The sequence below is a fragment of the Sus scrofa genome, chromosome 3 (genome assembly GCF_000003025.6).
Source record: "Sus scrofa isolate TJ Tabasco breed Duroc chromosome 3, Sscrofa11.1, whole genome shotgun sequence".
Lineage (NCBI taxonomy): Eukaryota > Metazoa > Chordata > Mammalia > Artiodactyla > Suidae > Sus > Sus scrofa.
This window is the reverse complement of record NC_010445.4, coordinates 38,171,784-38,192,215: the sequence shown is the minus strand read 5'-3', so window position 1 is coordinate 38,192,215 and position 20,432 is coordinate 38,171,784. Positions and strand designations below refer to the sequence as shown.

General features: G+C 49.5%; 1 protein-coding gene across 4 annotated transcripts in view; it reads right to left on the bottom strand.

The window, feature by feature from the left end:
* ADCY9 (adenylate cyclase 9) overlaps positions 1-20,432 on the bottom strand; it is a 186,390-nt gene that overhangs the window by 111,385 nt on the left and 54,573 nt on the right. For 2 of the 4 annotated variants that reach the window (XM_021086710.1, XM_021086711.1), the window contains exon 3: positions 16,475-18,209. In XM_021086710.1, coding sequence (XP_020942369.1) covers positions 16,475-18,167 — 1,693 coding nt within the window. In that variant the 5' untranslated portion in view covers positions 18,168-18,209. Of the gene's footprint in view, positions 1-16,474; positions 18,210-18,506; positions 18,644-20,432 lie in introns of those variants that run through there. The other 2 variants (XM_021086709.1, XM_021086712.1) reach the window with 2 other exon arrangements.

The following is a 20,432-nucleotide window of genomic DNA, read 5'->3' as shown; positions in this document are numbered from 1 at the left end:
AAGCACTCATTTGATTCTAGCCAGAACCTCCTCAGGTTAGGCAACACCCCTCCCAAAGAGAAAACGGACACACAGGGTTTACCGAGGAACTACGTCTTGACTACTGGGAGATTTAAGATGGTGACAACTCACACTCCTGAAAATGGAAGCTACCTTAATTTTTAATTTTAATTAAATTAATTTTTTTTTCTTTTTTTGCTTCTGAGGGCCACACCTGCAGCATGTGGAAGTTCCCAGGCTAGGGGTCCAATCAGAGCTACAGCCACCGGCCTATGCCACGGCCACAGCCACGCGGGATCCAAGCCACGTCTGTAACCTACACCATATCACATGGCAATGCCGGGTCCTTAACCCACTGAGCAAGGCCAGGGATCACACACTCATCCTCACGGATCCTAGCTGGGTATGTTAACCACTGAGCCATAAGGGGAACTCCTTTAATTTTTTATCTACCTTAATTTTTTATTTTATTTGTTTTATCAATTTATTTTTGTTTATTAATTTTATTAATTTTTAAATTTTAATCTCAGAGAACAGCCTTACGAAACGAGAGGGCCGATACCTCCAAAGACTTGGCAGACACAGGGACTTAACCACAGTGCGAGGAGCGGAGCGCAGCACAGATCAGCAACTTCGGAGTCACCTGGCTGCACTGGGTACCTGGCACCTGGCACCAGGCCAAGCCCTTCAGGAAGAACAGGCCTTCCTAAAACAAACAACAAACCACCACCACAGACTAGCACCATACCAAAGGCCCAACTACCAAACTTGGGAGATGCAAATCCCTGCACACCTTCCGCTGAAACCAAAGAGGATGAAACAAAGCCTGTGCTTCCTCGGCAGCATCTTAAGACAACGCTCGCCACATGCAATATCTATACAAGCCCATGTTTCATGGGCAAGTCTTTCCCAAAGTAAGTACCTTCCCAAAATTCTGGTACATTTCAACGACAAGCAGTACTTCCCTAATTTAACATTCATGTTCAGCTTTATAATATAACCAGTCATAGAATGCATTATTAATGAACTCGGAGTCATCATTAGTTACAGAATCTAATCTATAATTCCCATTCCCATTTCTACACACTCAAAAGAAGCCTACTTTGGTCTCGTGGAAAACACGCTCCGTTTACTAAGACACGGATTTGATTCAAATTTCCCTTTCTCCTCCCCTTTAAAAATATACTAAAAATAACTGTCATAACATCTTACTCATCCTGAACTCAGTACCTAGCAACTTATTCAGAATACAGCTGACAACCAAAAAACTGCACAAAGATGGAACTCTTAGTTCTTTTAATCAAACTATGTCCATAGGTCATAATGAGCTTGGTTATTTGGGGGTTTTATGGAATAAAGTGAAAACCAGGGGCAAAGCTGTCATGAGAAAGCATAGTGATAGCTAACCAAGCTGACAGCAAAAGAGCAAGTAGAAAAAGTATTTAAAAACATAAGAACCGGAAAAACAGAGCCATCTTGGTCTATTTAAAGTAAAGCAGAAATTCCTATTTTTATAGGCAAATTGCTATATCAATAAAAGCCAAATAACAGGCAATAAAAGTAACTGAGTCAACAAGAAAATTAAATTTTATTTGGCATATTTCCTTTTTATGAAGGTTAAAAAAGTGTTTCATACATTTCAGAAACATAAAACCAAATGTTTAAACCAGTTAAACCAGGAAAACATATGACTGCCCAAAGCAGAAAATCTTTTGCTCTTCAGAAAACTAGATGAATCCAGATAGACTCAATACCGTTGATCTTTTTTCTAACAGCATATCAAATAATGCTGGTTTCAAAGTCAACCATGTGCTACTCCCAAAGCTGTCTATCAGGCAACTAGCTGAGAGAAAGGATCAGCGAATTTAATATTTAATCAACCTGGATCAAGCTTAGAAAAGAGGATAGCTGTTTTCAAAAACCCTAAACTGATTATGTGAAACATCTATATTAAATTACAATTCAGTTATTAAATCTCATTTAATAATGTCTTCCAGGAAAACTTCTGAACACTAGAAAATGAAATACCTAAATTTTAGTCAAGTCCTATTATTAAATGAAATACCTAAATTTTAGTCAAGTCCTATTATTAAATGAAATACCTAAACTTTAGTCAAGTCATATTATTAAATAATAAAAGATTCTTTACCATTTCAATTTATTCTCAATCAATCAGTTTGTTGATTATAAAAAAAAAGAATCATTTTCCCATCTTTTTTTTTTTTTTTTTTTTTGTCTTTTGCCTTTTGCCTTTTCTAGAGCCGCTCCCACAGCATATGCAGGTTCCCAGGCCAGCAGTCGAATCGGAGCTGTAGCTGCCGGCCTACAACACAGCCACAGCAACATGGAATCTGAGCCGCGTCTGCAACCTACACCACAGCTCACGGCAATGCCAGATCCTTAACCCATGGAGGAAGGCCACGGATCAAACCCACAACCTCATGGTTCCTAGTCGGATTCGTTAACCACTGAGCCACAACGGGAACTCCTCCCATCAATTGATGAATGTATAAACAAAATATGGTCTAGACACACAATAGAATATTACACGACCAGATAAAGGGATGAAGTACTGACACACAGTAGGGCAGAGATGAACCTTGAAAACAGTATCTCAAGTCAAAGACGTCAGGCACAAATGGCTGCATGCTGCATGAGTCCATGTGTATGAAAATGTCCAGAAAAGGCAAATCCACAGAGACAGAAGGTAGATGAGTAGTTGCCAGGGGCCAGGAGGTTCAGGGTAGGAAATGAGGAGTGAGTGCTAATGGGTATAGAGGCTCATTGTGAGGTGATTAAAATGTTCTAAGATTAAAATGATCTACCTGGAGGTACCACCGCACACCGGCCAGAATGGCCGTCATTAAAAAGACTACAAATAACAAATGCTGGAGAGGGTGTGGAAAAAAGGAAACCCTTCTACACTGTTGGTGGAGATGTTAAGTTGGTACAACCACGATGGAAAACAGTAGAGAGGTTCCTCAGAAAACTAAAAATAGACTTGACATATGATCTAGCAATCCTACTCCTGGACATATATCCAAACAAAACTATAATTTAAAAAGATACATGCACCTCCAGGTTCACTGTGGCACTATTCACAATAGCCAAGACATGGAAACAACCAAAATGTCCATCGACAGATGAATGGAGAAAGATGTGGTACATACACACAATGGAATACTACTCAGCCATCAAAAAGAACACAATAATGCCATTCACAGCAACACGGACGCAACTAGAGATTACCACACAAAACGAAGTAAGTAGGAAAGAGAAAGTACCATATGATAACACTTATATATGGAATCTAAAATATGACACAGGAGTTCCCATCATGGCTCAGCCGTTAACAAATCCGACTAGGAGCCATGAGGTTACAGGTTCGATCCCTGGCCTTGCTCAGTGGGTTAAGGATCCAGCGTTACCGTGAGCTGTGGTGTAGGTTGCAGACATGGCTCGGATCCTGCGTTGCTGTGGCTGTGTTGTAGGCCGGCAGCTACAGCTCCAATTGGACCCCTAGCCTGGGAACCTCCATACGCTGTGAGTACGGCCCAATAAAGCAAAAATAAATAAACAAAATATGACACAAATGAACTATCTACAAAACAGGAACACATCCATGGACAAAGAGAACAGGTTTGTGCTGGCCAAGGGGGAGAGAGTTGGGAGAGGAATGGAGTGGGAGGTTGGGGTTAGCAGATGTAAGCTATTATACATAGAGCGGACAAACAACAGGGTCCTACTGAAAGACCTCTATGCAGTGTCCTACAATAAACCATAATGGAAAAGAATATTTTAAAAGGGATGCATATATATATATATATATGTATGTATGTACAACTGAACCACCTTGCTGTGCGGGAGAAACCAACACACCATTGTAAATCGACTACACTTGAATGTTTAAAAAAACACTGATTGTGGTGATGGTGGCACATATCTATGCATATGCTAAAAATCACTTAAAATCATCCACTCCAAAGAGAACCTTGTTCATATTCTTTGTTCAAGAAAGTTCCACACACCACGAGCAATGTTGTCGAAAGAAACAGAAACCTTAGTGCAAACTGGAACCCCTCCAGAGGAGTGTATGGAATTGGAAATTTAATAGCTACTAAATAAAGTAACATCATGACTAGAGCTATGAAAGCAAACATTTCCATTTGAACTTCAAATGGCAGAGGGACAAAGTGGCTATCTTAGAATCACCAGCTCTGAACGTGTTCATAAATCACAATTTCTTTCGGGAGCCAGAAAGAACAGAGAGTTAATTAAGTGATTCCAGCTGAGAAAGGCACCATGGAATGTGTATTAGAGGCCATACAAGTCCTTTGAAATGTTTTGTTTGCATGGTAGTTCTAAAAGTTTTTAACCTCCTGCAATTACTGACACACTGAGTCAGTCGCTTTAGCTGGTAGAAAACATATGACTCCACAGGCTGTGAATAACAGTTTCTCTAAGGGAAGCTACAGTTTCACAAGCTGGGCCTTTGTTGAGGTGAAACTCTCTCCGGGGTCGGATGACAAACGTACCCAGTGTCAACACCGTCTTTCAGGACAAAGTGGAGTGTTTGTCCTGCTGACTTTGCTTCGCCAGTCATGCAAATCACAGAAAATGTTATATTACTTTCCATGAGCCCCTTTGCTATTTATAAGAGAGGATAAGAAAACCATTCAAACCTCATAAATCCTTTATAATTAAATCCTGGGTTTCCATTTATCATTGGTGACTTCTAGTTTCTAATGAGGAGGTCAAAGGCAGACGCTTTCCACTGTCTACCTTAATTTGGGGGCTACGAAAGTCACACTAACTCTACAGAAAATACACAGGACCCTGGCTCACTAACCAGGCAGCCGGCAGCTCCAGGAACACACTTCCAGGAGCAAGTGAGTCTTTTGTTAATGGAATAAGCGCTAAGAACATTATTAATCCGGTGTTTGTTCTGTTCTACTCGTGAAAAACTTGCCAACACAAGTGAAATTCATTCTCTTAGAAACTAACCTTCCAATCGCTCTCCAAAATAATGTTCAAACGGGAACTGAAGCACATTTTTAAAAAACGTAATCACTTCACATTTTTCTCCAACCCTTTCGAAAGAATTTCTCGAACTTTCAAAATCAAATGGGGTTCCTCTAATGATACCCTGGCTTGATACAACAAATGTGGTCCCAAAAAACCGTGTGTAAATTATACTTCTGTAACCCAGTCTTATTTACTCATATTTAAAGGAAGTAAAGAATCCCTTAAAACCTTAAGAATCTCACCATGCCCTGCAATTTAGCGGTTCTGTAAATCTGAGTTTCCATATGCTAAATTTATCTAAATGAGGGTTCACCGTTTAAACAAGGGATGAGGAAGAAACCAGTCCTTCGTATGAAGAACGTGGCCGACGTTCCAGTCACCGAAACTCGGCTATTCTGAGAGGATGGTGGGGAAGCGAGAGCACATCTCCTTCAAACTTTATGTTTTACAAACAGGAGGAAACTGAGGACCCTAGAGATTAAAACAGTGTCCCCAAAGTGCCTAATTAGTGAGTGGAAAAAACATCTTAAAATGAAAAGCTAATCTATCCAACAAATTTCCTTTTGCAAATAAGATGGTTCTAATAAAAGCACTCTTCTTTCAGAAACATCCCCCTCCCCTGGTTTTAGACAGCTCACTCATAAAACAAAAATTAACATTAATGACCCTAAGAAGCACTTTCTTGTGGGGAAAAGAACTCATTTATGCAGCTACAGAATGCAATGCAATCCACACTTGGAATGTTAACACTTAATAAAGGGCAAAACGAATGAAATCCATGTGCAATAGCCTCCTTCACTTAAAATGCTGAAGCCTTAATGGGACAGTGCATGTTGAAACCCATAAACAAGACAATAAACCACCTGCATGCAGGTTTTCTTCCAGTCTACAAACTATGTGGTAAAAAAAAAAAAAAAAAAACCAAAGTTATTATTTCCTACACAATTCAAACACAGATATAAATGGACCAAAAGCTGCTTTCAATAGCATATTTTTCTTTGAAAGGAAAAAAAAAAAAAAAAGAAGAAGAAGAAGTGAACAGAATTTAAGAGCATTACATAAAAATCCTGGAAATTATGCACAAGGAGTTATGCTGGAGCTTTGCCCAAAAAAGGGTATGCTGGTTTTCCATGTGTATAAATGATAACTGAATAAGAACTGTAAGGAGCTGCAGTATTATTAAAGATAAACAGACTTCTTGAAATGCCCGTTTCAAAAAACTTAGACATGATGGCCTAAACCAAGCCATTCAATCCCACATTTCCTGGGCCCTAAATAAACACGTGGGTTTTCAATCCTGAGTCCCTGTCCGGCAGCCTTTCCCACAGGCCCCAAGGAGCCCAGAGCCTCAGGCTGCCCACTGTCCCACACCCATGGGCCCAGGTCACATCCCCAGGCACCACCCCCTTCCCCAGGTCCTTTGAAGACCCCAGCGGTGGTCTCTCCCTCGTCAACCCCACAACTACTCCTGAAGAACGAGTCGCCGCCATCCCTGGACCCACCAAACAAACCGGCTTCGCTGCATGTAGACGTCTGGGGCGCAGTTTTGCAGAGGTGCGGAACCCGAGTAGTTAGAATCTTCATTCATTCACTCATTCATTCGTGTCACAAACATGGAGCACCAGCTACAAGCCAGGCTATGCTTCTGGCACTAAGAACACAGCAGTGGAGAGAGCGTGTCAACATTCCCGCTCCCCAGACACATTCCAGTTGGGGTGGAGACAGGTCCTGAACGAAGAAAGTCAGAGGTGTGTTGGGCAAGATGGAAAGGAGCGAGGCAGGGGAGGCATTCCAGGAACCACCTTCCAGAACAAGGCTCCTCCGAAGGGGACTCCTGGAGGTGGGCTGTCTGGGAGCTTCCACAGCTCCCCTGGGGGATGGGGCTAGATGGGCTGGGGGCTCGACACGACCTTCTGGTCTAGGATTTCTTTCCTCTCAATGTTCTTTATCTTATTTACCGAGGTTCACAGGCACCTGTCCCTTCACGAGCGCTTAGTGGGAAGACATAGCGACAGAAGTGCTGCGTTGCTCTATAATTGTCAATTGTCAGAATGTAAATTAAAGCTTCCGAAGAGCCTGAAGCAGCAAGAAGCATTTGTTCAGCAGAGCTATTGCTTCATATAAACATGCGTATACTATTAATTTTCTCTTCAAAAAAAAGGAGAGGGTAAACCTTAGCTTGGTCCCTCTGAACAAACATACCAGACAAACAGAATTAAGGAGATTTTCAAACCTATCATTTCTCTACTCCTTAAAAACATTACTAGATGAGTATGAGAGCTATAAACACTGACGGCTTGGATAAAAAGGCCTGGGGGGACAACGTGAAAGGGCTCCCCACGGTCCGAGACAGAACAATTTGAGCATCAAAAAAAAAAAAAAAAAAAATGGTGTCTGTATTGGAGTAAAGTATACCAAATAAGCTAAAACCCAAGAGTTTGCACTGAAAAAAGTCACTGGTCACCTTCAGAGGATGTCAAGAAACCAACTCAGCCTGAAAACTGGTAGACGATGGGACAGAATCAAGCAACTACACTTCTAAACATACACCGTTCCCAAGATGCTATGATTTCACCATGGTTGAGATAATAATGTGCCTGAAAACACTTTGAGCACAGGAACGAACTAAAGAGAGAAAGGTATAGCTGTTTTGTGTTGTTGCGGCGGCGAAGAAAACCGTCCCGCGTTCAGTAGCACTAGCTAGCGAATCTCATCTCTATTGAGAGCGACTCTGCGCCAAGGAGTTTTCTAAGTACTTAATGCTACTTTCCCCTTCAATCCTTCCAACGATTCTACGAAGCAGGTACTGGTGTGTTCTAATACGGCCCTTCGGGATTAAACGCTGGTTCCACCACCGAGTCGCTTCTAACCGGGTGGCCACCGCAAGTCAGGGAACCTCTCTGTGCTTCGGCTGTCTCGCCTCTCACATGGAGGTGATGTGTCTCCACCTCCCAGCCCCATTTGCAATAAGATCAGTAAGTCTAGAGCGAATTTGTTCAGGTTTTTGTGTTTTTTTGGTTTGGGGGGGCTTTTTTGCTTTTTAGGGTCACACCCGTGGCATATGGAGGTTCCCAGGCTAGAGGTCGAATCGGAGCTACGGCTGCTGGCCTACGCCACAGCCACAGCTACTCAGGATCCAAGCCACGTCTGGAACCTACACCACAGCTCATGGCAACGCCAGATCCCCGACCCACTGAGCGAGGCCAGGGATCGAACCCACAACCTCATGGTTCCTAGTCGGATTCATTTCCGCTGCGCCACGCCGGGCACGCCCAGGTGATTATTCAACATCCACATGCCCCTCAAGGCGGTCGGCTCCATGAGGGCTCAGCACTCTCTTTCCAGAACCCAGTCCAGGCCTACCAAGTAGGAAAAACTCACGTGATATTTATTAAATAAATAAAAGAATTTACAGTGAAATGTAGTAGAGCTAAACAACTGCTCTAGTTCAAATCTCCTCCAATATCTCCAGAGTCTCAAAGCTAAAGATTTTCCCATAACTTCTCAACTATCAAGGGTCATATCATCTTAAGCGCCCTAAGCTCTGGAGGCCCGATGCAGCCCAAGAACACTCCCTAGAGTTTCAGGAAAGAAGCTGTAACTTGGCAGCTACAGTTCCACTAGGGCAAGTTATCAGTGCTTTGTATTTTGGACACTTGCCCTTTTTCATTCGAGAAACTGACTCAATCACATGTCCCGGGCATGTTCTGGGTTTCAGTCCTAAACTATACAAGACATGCACCAAATAGAGGGCAGGAAAAAAGAAACGCCATCCCACGCAGCACAAAGCAGAACGACGCACCCAGGCAAAAGAGTCGGTTATCATTCATGGAAAGCCTGTTGCTTTCCATGAATCACAGGGCTAATAAGTGCTTTACTTGAGTAGCTTCTCCTCTGAGTTTCCCACTAGCCCTCAGAGAGCGTGCCCAGGGTCCCGCGGTTCAGAAGTAAGAACCGCCTCCAAAGGCACGGGAAGCCAAACATGCATGTCACCACTGTACCACTCTGCCCAAGGGGGGAGCCCTGCAAAAATAAATTAAAAACAAAGTGGACGGTCTCCGGCCTGACCCCTAAACACCAGCAGCAGAGATGTGGCAGAATCACAAAGGGGTTTTTTTGAGAAAAAGGAAATGTATGAAGTCAAGTCACTTGCTGCGTCCGCGATACATGTCACACGTCTATTCTAATCCCAGCTTGCGCTGTCCCCACCTCTGTGAGAATGTGTTTTTGGGTGGCAGGCACAGGACTCTCACGCTTCCGGTCTCTCCACTTAGGGGAGCAGTTCTCCCAGGGCGGTGCACAGACTCCCAGGGGCCCCGAAGGCTTCCTCAGGGCATCTGTGAGGTCAAAACTATTTTCCCACTAACACTAACTATTTTCCCACTCCCAGGGGCCCCGAAGGCTTCCTCAGGGCATCTGTGAGGTCAAAACTATTTTCCCACTAACACTTTCTCAGCAGTAACAATGGCCTGGATGGTACCAAAGCAAGCGTGGGTGAAACTGCAGGTCCCTGACTTTGAACTGGGGCGGCAGCACCCAGTGGTGCTGGTGACCGATGAGCTCTGCAGCCCCACACACTCGCAGAAGGAAAGTCATTTTCCCTTAAGCATGTCCTCAGAGGAAGCCGCACCGTCGAATGACTGAGTTAAATCCTGAGGGTTCTGAGGGATGGGGGGGTGCCCGCAGAACCACCCCTCACATTGCCGGAAACGGTTGTCACCAAGAGCATCTGGGCCCCTGTTTGGGCTGCAAGCTGCACGAGCTGCTGTTTGGATGGAACCTCGTTTACACCTGACCCACAGACAAACCACGGTCACACCGACTCAAGCATCCGGCAGACGGTTCCTGGAAAACACACGAGATGTGTCTGCCGCTTCAGGAAGATAACCGAGAGGATTTGCTGCCAGTGAGGAAATTCAAGTTTTCAAGTGAAAACCAGAATTTTGGAAAGCTTTTACCCACCACTGTGAAGCTGACATCTTCTCAATATTTAAAGACTTCGCTTATGGCAACATCTGGAAGCGCCACACAACTCAAGACACCACACTGTTCCAAAGGACCCAAGTCTGATGACACAAAAACTCACACCTGAGTAAAGGCTGGTTCAAAAAGCCAACACGGTTTTGCTAGCAGACAAAAAACGGCTTCGTGGGGTTTCAGATTCCATGCTGCAACTAACCCTGAAGAAACTACCCCTTCTAGGGTGCTGGTGCAGGAGCAAAGAAAAACATCCCCAGCTATCTAAACAGGCTATTAAAATGCTCCTCCGTTTTCCAACTACACACCTCTGTGGAGCCGGATTTTCTACACACTCTCTAATACACTGCAGCAAACGGAATGCTCAAGCGGTTAAGAAAATCCAGCTGACAGGCTTAAAAGTGGTTAACATGGTAAATTTTTGTTAAGTGTATTTTACCACAATTTTTAAATGCCCAGCAGCTTTTGATTCATCCAGACATAAAAGAGATTTGCAGAAATAGAAAACACTGCCATTCTTCTCTCCAAATTTGTCTACTGAAAGTTTTTTTGAAAATGTAGTTCTTTCCATAAAATTATGTTATTTACCTTAATATGCCAGGGGCACAGAGATTTACTATTATTCTGAAATGAATTAAGGAAAGATTTACTTAAATGTCTCAACTTCAACTGCTAATATGGTCCATATCAATAGATAACAGCATGGGCCATATCAATAGATAAGGGGCATGAACCAGAGCTCTTTGCCTCCCTCAATCATTTCAAGGGAGGAACAGGGGTCCTGAGACCAGGAAGTCTGAGAACCGCTGCCTTGTGGGAAGGCTCAGAAGCCAGGGCGCAGCTGTTCCTGACCAGCCCAGGCCCAAAATTCCACCCTTTCCCAAGTCTGTTCTCATCCCCGACTCCTCCCCTCTGGGTTCAGCTACTGCCACCACCACCACCAGCCTCTGGAGCCTTGACCTTCCAGACTATTCTAAGGGAATGAGTCTCTCCCCTGACTTGGGCAGAGGTTTCTGGGCACTTCCTTACAAGCACAATGCCAGCAAATATCAGGGGAAACAGCAAACACCTGAGGTACAAGAGCGAGCCTGTCTTACAAAGTACAGTTTCCTCTGCCCACACTGACCTGAGTCTGGCCACCAACTGGCTTGGCGGGGGCCGTTTACCAGGAATGTGAGCAAGCCTGCCCCAGCTTCTCCAGCCTTCCTAGGGCAAGGCTACCCCTGCGCATGGCCCACTCCGCTGCCTACAGTAGCCCCGGGCAGCCTGCTGAAAACACACTCGCCTCTGTACAAAGTTCCCTCCGCGGAAGCTGGTTCATCCTGAGAAAGATCCTCAAGGGGCTCAGACACAAATGATGCCGGGAGTCACAGGGATGGGGAGCCACTCCAGGAGGCTCTTCCGGTATCAGCAGCTTCCTGCCACTTCCAGGAGGGCGGACCTGCAGGACCTGAGGACTCATGGCCACGCTCACACGACACGGAAATCCCAACAGGAATCCCAGCCTGGAAATCACCAACCCACAGGGAGGTAAAAATTCAGGGACATCCACCCCACGAGACAAGGTGAACTGTGTTCTTTTTTCCACAGCAGAGTATACAGGTGACACCAGCCAGCAAGTAGAAAGACAATTATGATTTGAACCAGGCTGGTCAGAGGAAGAGAAGCCCGAAATTCCTCTACCTATTCTATCTGCTTCTTGGTAAGTTTTCCCTTTCTTAGTTATTCTACCTGAAAAAATGACCTGCTTCCCCCTTCATTCCACAGGCAATTCTGCCAACAATATCCTTAACTTTCTCAGCCGAAGGCTAAATCTACTCAAAAGCTGGTCTTCAGGCTTTATAGCTATGTGCTCCTTCTGGAAGCCGTATGATTTTGAGTGAAGGAGCCTGAAAAAACTGTCAACAGGGGCTGCCTGAGCACTGACCACAGCGGTCTTTCATCTCTGAGCCCAGATGTCAAGCCAAATTTTCTGCTTCCTCTTATCGCTGCCCCTTGGTACCCGAGAGGCTGTTCCGACCTGCACAAGAGAGTCCACTCAAGGATGCAGGGGAGCATGGAGTTTCTCCTCAACATGACTTAAGAGGGGACACTGAGCGGTCAGCTATGGGCAGGCACTGCGGTGGTACATCATAAGCTTAGCTGGAGACAAGCGATCCAAGCTACCAAGTGAAGCCAGGGGTGCACCTGAACAAGCAAACTGCACCCCAAACTAGTACACAGCCAGGGCTCTGCGCTGTAGCTGACAGGGAACCGGGAAGCCAGACTTCTCGTTTGGGACAGCTGATGGCAAAGCCTGAAGTGCCTTGAGTGCCTCTGCCCACTGTTGAGGAGTGGCCCCAGACAGGGGCTAGCCTAAAGAGGGACTCCCCCCGGTGCCACCTATTGGCACACGGTGACGGTCTCAGTCACTGAGGTGGCCACTGGGCGACCGTCTCTCCCAGGGCACACTGGCAGGCCTCCCCGTGAGCTGCGGCACAAGCCTAAAAGCTTGGTTTGGGGGGAAGCCTCATTTCTGCATCTAACAAAGCCACAGCCCCCATCACCCTTCTACCAACACACGAGTGCTGGTGAGAATTCCAGTGACTGGCGCCTTGCTTTTTCCGTCCTAAGATGCAAGAGGGGAAAGATGTCTATCGGTATTTTCCGACAGTGTGACTCCCTCTGTGACTCTCTCCAAAAGGAAAAGCCAGCAGTTCTAGACAATATTCCGCACCCCTACTGCCTGAGGCCCAAGGCAGAACACAACAGCCCGGACCCTCTCGGGCTGGGTGGGTGACACCAAACGGTGTGGAAGGGCCCTTCCTTCTTCCCATCTCTCAAAGCAGACAATTTCCCCTCTTTTTTTTTTTGTTCTTTTCTGGGGGCTGCGACTGCTGCATGTGGACGTTCCCAGGCCAGGGACGGAACCCACACCACAGGTGAAGCAATGCCAGAGCCTTAGCCCCCTGCCCCACACGGGAACTCCCATCTCTCCCTAATCTTTAACCATAACTACCCATCACGGTCTGGATCATCTCCAAAATCTTAGTTCTACGCTGAAAATTCTTCCAACCTTCTTTCTCTGAGATTGGCCACCCTATCTAAAATTTCAGACACACACACACACACACACACACACGCCACATCCTCCCTCCTGCTTCATGTTGTCCCTTAGAACCTAACACAAACCTTGTGTTTTACTTGTTTACTGTCCATCTGCCCTCTGAGACGGGAAGAACGAGGAGGGCGGAGGACGTTTTTGTTTGGTTTGGTCTCCGCGGTACCCCCAGCACCTAGAAATGCGCCCACCACTAAATCAATTCTTTGCTATATAAACGAATGAACACATTCACGGCCTATTTGATCCTGCATTTCCCATTCACAGCACAGAAACCTGAATGGCCTCTCACCCACCCCTAATGCCCAACTGTCCCCAGGTCAACTCCAAAAACCTGAAAAGCCATCGTCAAACAATCAAGCCCTCGCCGCCTCGAGTCACCTGTTTCCATCTGGCTCTAAGTCCAATCAAGCTGATCTCACCTCTGCTCACATCTGTCCCATCATCGCCATGGCCACTGTGGTGACCTGCGTCCAGGTCACCGTCACCCCACCTGGGATTTACTCAAACAGCTCATTCATCTCCAGCCTCAGCCCTTCCAAACCCACATGCCCTAGAACGGAAAGAGCAAACGTTCTCACACTGCAAATCAGATCACCTAAGCTTCCTGCTAAAAGCCCACCAGCGGCTTCCATTCCCAGGTCCCTCCTGTGTGATCACAGCCTTCCTCGGCCTGAGGCACGACTTAAACGGTCCAGCCCAGCAAGAACCCTAACTCCCAGCCTTTGCCCACGCTTCCCCCACTGCCCCAGAAGTGCTCTTACCCCCCGGGACAGCCCCTGCCACCTCAAGATCCGCCTCAGGGATGTGCCCCTCTCCGCAGCCTTCCTGACTCCACGGTCTCTACGACCGAGAGCTGGAACCACAGTGCCAGACGCTGTAAGAGCACAGGAGAGGCGTCTGAAGGGTGAGTGGATGTGCAGAAACAATCGAAGGCCACTCCCACAGAGCCCGCCACAGAGGAGCCGCTTCCCATCCCGCTGCCAGGCCAGCGCTGGAGTCCCCGGCTTCCTCTAAAGCCGCTCATTTCTATAGAGTCCTCCACGGAGGAAAGGGGACAGAGGAAAAGCTACTGCCCAAAGAAACCATCTGCCACAAACCCAAAGATGGGCTAAAAGGAATCCAACGAATAAAACCTTCACCCACTGGCTGGAAAGGATCTTCTGCAAACTATGCTCTTAGCTCAGTGCAGCAGATTTGCACCCGGTCAGGAGAACTGAACCGTGCAGTGTCAAAAAATGGTCAGGAAGTTGTGGAGACAGCCTCTAGCACTGGAGTCCCATCCAGAGGTTTTCAAAATGAGCTGAATAAAGCAAAAATCCCGGTCTCGGGGCAAATGCTAAAAGAGAGAAGACCATATAAAACTCACCCGTGTAGCTCTGCCTTCTGTATTTCCCTATCTCCCACCCACTGCTAACACTTTGCCTTGTAAATATACAGTGTCCACAAATGTGAGGAAAAAGTTAATTTGTACCAAATTTACACCATGTGTGTGAATCTTTTTAAGAGAGTCAACAAACGCATTCTGGCATGTCTTCTGGTCAGGGTCTTTGAGAGCCCTGCTCTGTATGTTGAAAATAACATTACACGTAAACTAACCAAAAACAGGTCTCACCAAAGAGTCACAGACTTGGCAATTTCCAGACCTACCAAATGATTACATCTGTTCTGACGTGTGACATGCAAAGTACCACTTACAAAATTGCTGTCCCTGTCGTCCTTCTTCTAATGTAGCACAGCGCAGCTCCATTCTCTGGAATGTGTCCCACGACCCCTGAGGACAGAGCCTGCAACGCTCCGATCCTAAAGATGCCAAAACGTTGAGCAGGGATCACCCCCACAGCCCGCTCCACTGGCCCCCTCAGATCCGGAGCGCCCCCTCCTACAGAGAAAGATACTTGTCCTGGCAGCATCTCTCAAGTGAATCACAAAGTGTCATCTGACCTCAGCAGGGTAGCACTGAAAGCTGTCTGGGCAGAGAGATATCAGCAAGGGAAAATATTTTTCTACTCTACCCACAAATCCTTCAACTGCTAGCAAAATTAATTTAAAAAAAAGAAAGAAAGAAAGAACAGGAGAGGGATAGAGCACCCTCCCCAGATAGCAAATAATAAAGGACAGGGGGAACCCCCATCGCAAGCAGAGAAAGGAAGAATCAGCTGAACACAGAGGGCTGTGTGAAGGCTGACAACCCAGCCCAGCCCCCAAACTTAACCACTTACCGTGGCTGATTTACACCTCACTTCTCTGGTCTCTGATTTAAGCTGCTACTCCTCCCCCCAGGATTCCCTTTCCTGGGGCTTTTCACTGTGTAATCATGCAGCGTGGGGCCCCACAAGACACAATACAGCCTTCCCAACGGTAGCTTTTCTCTACGTACTTCCAAAACAGATGTTCCCCTCAGGCCGGAAGAGTTTAGTCAAATATAAGATGGTTTTTCAAAAGGAAGGGAGAGAACGTTAGTTACTTAGGATTCTTACTTTGGGTCCCACTTACTTTTGGTCACTTCCCAGACCTCAAAGGTTTTTGTCCGAGGTGAAAATAAGAAACAGAAAAGCAAAGGCTCAGTGAGGACATCAAGAATAGCAGCAAGGAGCTTAAGGCAGGGACAAGCAACCCACCGCACATCAGAGGAGCTGGGAGAAGGGGGGTCTAAGCATGCTCTGGGTACGCGTCTCACTTTTGAGTCACCCGGTGGTTTAGGAAGGTCAACATGCTAAAACGCTGCAGCCTATAAGACAAATACCTTGATAGGAAAGCATCGTTAAACAAATGAAAGCTGAAAATGCAAGCTTTTTTTCAAAAAAAAAAAAGACCCAGGCAAGAGGCAGTATACACTCAGGGGTACACACTAATTCCATCTAATTCTCAAGAGTCCTCCAGGGCTGAGCCAACTTCCTCATCCCAGCAAAGTGAGGCCTAGAGAGGAGAAACGTTTTATCCTTCCTTTTTGGGAAAAAGTCACAGAAAAAAACATTTTGATGGGGCTTAAGGGCAACCAAATGGATCGTAGAGGCAATTTCTTATGGGGCTTCAACGTTTTGACGGCTGAAGGGCTCTGATCCCCTTACACTCATCAGCCCTGCCCCAAGATTCTCAGAAACATTAACAGCCGACTGGAAGAATATGCCGTTTCGAAATTCTCCTTCCTTCTAAAGGTCTCAACCAGGGCAGCACGGTCACGGTGGGAACAGGTCTGTGATACATGCCTCGCTGGAGGAAATGGCCCGTGGGCCCTGGGGTGTCCCCGTGGTAAGATGTCCCGAGACCACTGATCTGCCTCCAGATACTGACCCTGGAAAGAAACTGCGTTGTTTCTCCAACACAAACGGGATGGGGGAGGGCGATGAAGAGGCAAAGAAAAGCACATACCTTTCAACTGGTCGGCAACGACACTCTGGCCGAGGCGTTCGTTGACTCTCCCATCTTCCATCTCGTACCGATCATCTAGGTATTTGGCAGTGGCCTCAGAGATGTGAACCTTGCCGGCCACTCCCAGCTGCTCCATGAGATTGGCCAGGTTCACATCGTTGGACCACACGTCGAACTTGAACCTCCTCATGCCCAGGATGCCACACAGGACGGTCCCTGTGTGAACCCCGACACGCATGTTCACCATCTCCTTCTTCTCTTGGCAGAACTGCTCGATGGCTCTTATCATGCCCAGGCCCATTTCGATGCAGCAGTAGGCATGGTCGGCCCGAGGCTCGGGACACCCGGCCACGCAGTAGTAACAGTCTCCCAGGGTGCTGATTTTCTCACACTTGGTCTCCTCACACAACCGGTCGAAGCGACCGAACAGATCGTTAAGGAGACCCACCAGCGCGTGGGCGGACTTGTTGGCACTCATCTTGGTGAAGCCCACGATATCTGCAAATAAAATACTGACTTCTTCGATCTGCTGCATCTTAAAGGGGCGGAATGCGATAGGGGCTTTCTGGATGGAAGACTTTTTCTTCCTGTTCTTGGGGCTGGAGGTGGCGTGCCTCTTGACAGAATTCTCGCTCTCCTCATCCCCCTGTTTCATCAAGTCATCAGCTATGATTCTTGGCATCACGGAATGAATCATCCTCTCTTTCAGGGCTTTTTCCACTTCCAGATCCTTTCCGTGCATGATTGACTGTCCCACCTTAAGGAAGGTGCTCCTGGATCTCACCTGGGACATGATGAACAGGTGGATCCCGATGGCGTGGATGCAGACGTGGAGCAGGGCTCGACTGAGCAGCTCCCACTGCAGGGCCCCTGCTCCAGGCAACGGGAAGCAGGCTTCATCTCGGAAATGATAGCCAAAGGTCTCAAAAAGAACAGAATAGGCCACTCCCAAAATCAAGCTCAAGTACAAAGGTAAGTGCATGACGGTGTAGAGCAAAAAGAGCACTTCGATGCACATGGAAAAGCCCCCGATCTGAGATAAGCAAGTGTCTGTGGGCCTGGCTGCCCGAGTCTGATTGGAGCTGTCCACTCGTCCTGAGAGAGGCGTCGAAACCTGAAACTGGGCAGCCAGGGTCAGGGCGAACACCAGGAGGGTGAGAACCAGCGAGGTCCACACGTAGTGCCGGGCGTACAGCTTCGTGAAGGTAAACAGAAAAAAGCCCACGCACACCCCGAGGAAGCACAGAGCAGGGGCTGCCATGACAAGCAGTCTGGAGCTCATGTGGACCCCAAAATAGATGCTCCAGAGAAGGCAGGCGAAGCCGATGTAGAAGAGCGCGTACCGGAAGCGGCGCTGAGTCTGGGGGAAGCAGCGCTCCATGCAGGCCTCCTCCAGGTTCACCGAGTCGAACTTGGGGTCCCACCAGCGGCTGGAGGCCCTCTCGAACAGCTGGGGCAGCTTCTTCCGCCTGCGCAGGCGGCCTCTGGCGCCCATTCTCCGGGGGACCCCTCCCGAGTCCCCCGAGCTGCTACAGCTGGAGGAGATGCTGTACTTGCAGTGTTTGGGGTGGCTGTTGGAGGACAGCTGCTTGGGGTTGATTTTGACCCTCACGCTGTTGCTGTCTCCGCTCGAGTCACAACTCACCTCGGTGCTGTGGTGCTGCAGCAACTGCTGGTGGGGCGGGGAAGCCATGCTGCCGAGCGCTCGGAACCCTCCCGGCCGGGTCACCGGGACCTGTCGGCGAGACAACCAGAGTTACCCCGGGACCTGCTCCCGCGCAGGTACACCCACCTGAAGGCCGCGAGCCCTGCCGGCTCCCTGGGCGGGCGCCCCGGCGGTCGACCGGGAACGGCGCCATATGCTCCCGACAGCGGGGCAGGGTCGGAGCGGCGCTCCCCGGGCCGCCTAGAGGCCGACCGCAGCCCCTGGGGCCCGACCTGGAACACCCGGGGGTCCCGGGCGGCGGCGGCCGCCCCCGCGCCCGGCCAGCGCCGCCCGAGCCCGAGGTGCGTCTCCTCCGCGCGCACTCGCCTGCTCCGCCGCCGGCTCCGTAGGGAAGTCCAGCCGAGCCCTCTCACGCCGCGGGCCGCTCTGGCAAACGCAGCTCTCCCGGCGGCGGCCGCGGGCCCCTCATGCTGCGCAGAGAGCGGCGCCTCCGCCGCGGGAAGGCCGGCGGCCGACCCCCGCCCCCGCCCCGGCCCCGCGCCCTCGCCGGCCCCGCGGGCGGCGGCGGCGGCGGGCGGACGGCGAGGCCCGGCGCCCGCGCGACTTTGCGGAGCCCGCGGCGCAGCGGCCGCCCCCGTCGGCGCGGCCCGTCTAGCGGGGCCTGACCCGGTCGTGCCGCCCCTCCCGGCCCCCGGGGCCGACCCAACGGGCGGGGATGCCCCGGAGCCCGGAGCCGCTGGGCGCCGAGCGCAGGGCGCGGCGGGCGCGGGCCCCTCAGCCGGCGGCCCGTGCGCGGCACTGCCGCAGAGCCCGCTCCCGCGACGCCGACTCGGGACGCCCGCCCGCCCGCCGCCCACGCCCGGGGCGGCCTCCCGAACTAGAGCTGCAGCCGCGGCCGCGGCCGCCGCCGAGCCCCGCGCTGCCGCTGTCTCATGTCGGAAGAGCCGCCGCCGCCGCCGCCACCATCTCCGGCCCCCTCCCCCTCCCGCTGTCACTGACAGACTCGCGCCCGCGCCGCCCCTCGCCCTGCCGCAGCGCGCACGCGCGACCCGCGCACGCCGCCGCCAGGGGCCCGGGCACGCGCACGGTGCGCGCGCCGGACGGCGGGGCTGCGGGACGGGGGCGGGCCGCGCGCTGAGGCCCCGCCCTCCGCCCTCCGCCCTCCGCCCGGGGCCGCGCCGCGCCCAGGCCCGGGGCTGCAGGCAGTGCTGGGCTGCGGGGCTGCGGGACTGAGGGGACTGCGAGCTTCGCGGGGCCTGGGAGACCATCATTCCTCGCGGCTCGATCCCCGGAATCGGGTCGGGGAAACCTAAGGGCATCTGCTAGTTAGGGAGTATCTGGGATGCGACGTTTGGGATATGAAACTGTTTGCCCTACCCCTCGGGACACCTTGTTTATAAATGGAAGTGTGCAAATATTGCATTTGCCTAAAGGGAGGCTCCCCTTTCTTCATAAACAATGATCAAGGGTCACCCCGGGCACTTGCCCCTCCCTGAGCGTGTTCGGGGGACCACCGCAGTGCAGTCCAAGCCCCAGCCTTTGCTGGCCCCGCGGGGGCAGGCCTCCAGGGGGCCGTGTTTGGCCCTAGAAGCTGCTGCCACTGAGAACCAGATCTTCAGCGCCAGGGAGAGTTTCCCTTCCCCTCCTTCGGTCGTCCCCCCTCCTCCTGAACGACTCTTTTTCCCTTTCCGCAAATGAAGTTTTCAAGAGTACAAAGTCCTAAGGCAGCCCGGCGGTGACTCCTAAGCCTGTCTGCAACGTTTAAGGACAATCCCCTGCTTCGCCGGATACCGGTCCTGACCCTTCTCCACAAGGCTCCCAGGACCTCCTGCCAGTCACTAGGCTCTGGCTTCCGCCTTCCCTCACCAGCTTGCACTGCTGACTTAGAAAATAAAGACAAATGTGGCCTCTCCACTTCTTGGAATATTATTCAGCCATAAAAAGGAGTGACATGCTGATTCATGCGGCAACCCCGGGGGTGAACCTTGAAAATAGAATGCTAAGTGAAAAAAAAAGCCAGTCAGGAAAGACTGCTTATTGTACGATTCTATTTACATGAAATTTCCAGAATAGGCAAAGTCCTAGAGACAGAAAGCAGGTTAGTGATTTGCTGGGGGCAGGGGGTGGTGGGAATGAGAAGCGAGTGCTGATGGGTGAGGGGTTTCTTTTGGGGGTGACGGAAATGTTCCCCCACTAGATGGAGGTGGTGGTCCCACAACCCTGTGAACATACCGAATGCCACTGGATTGTACACTTTACAAAGATTTCAAGGGTAAATTTTATGTTATGTGG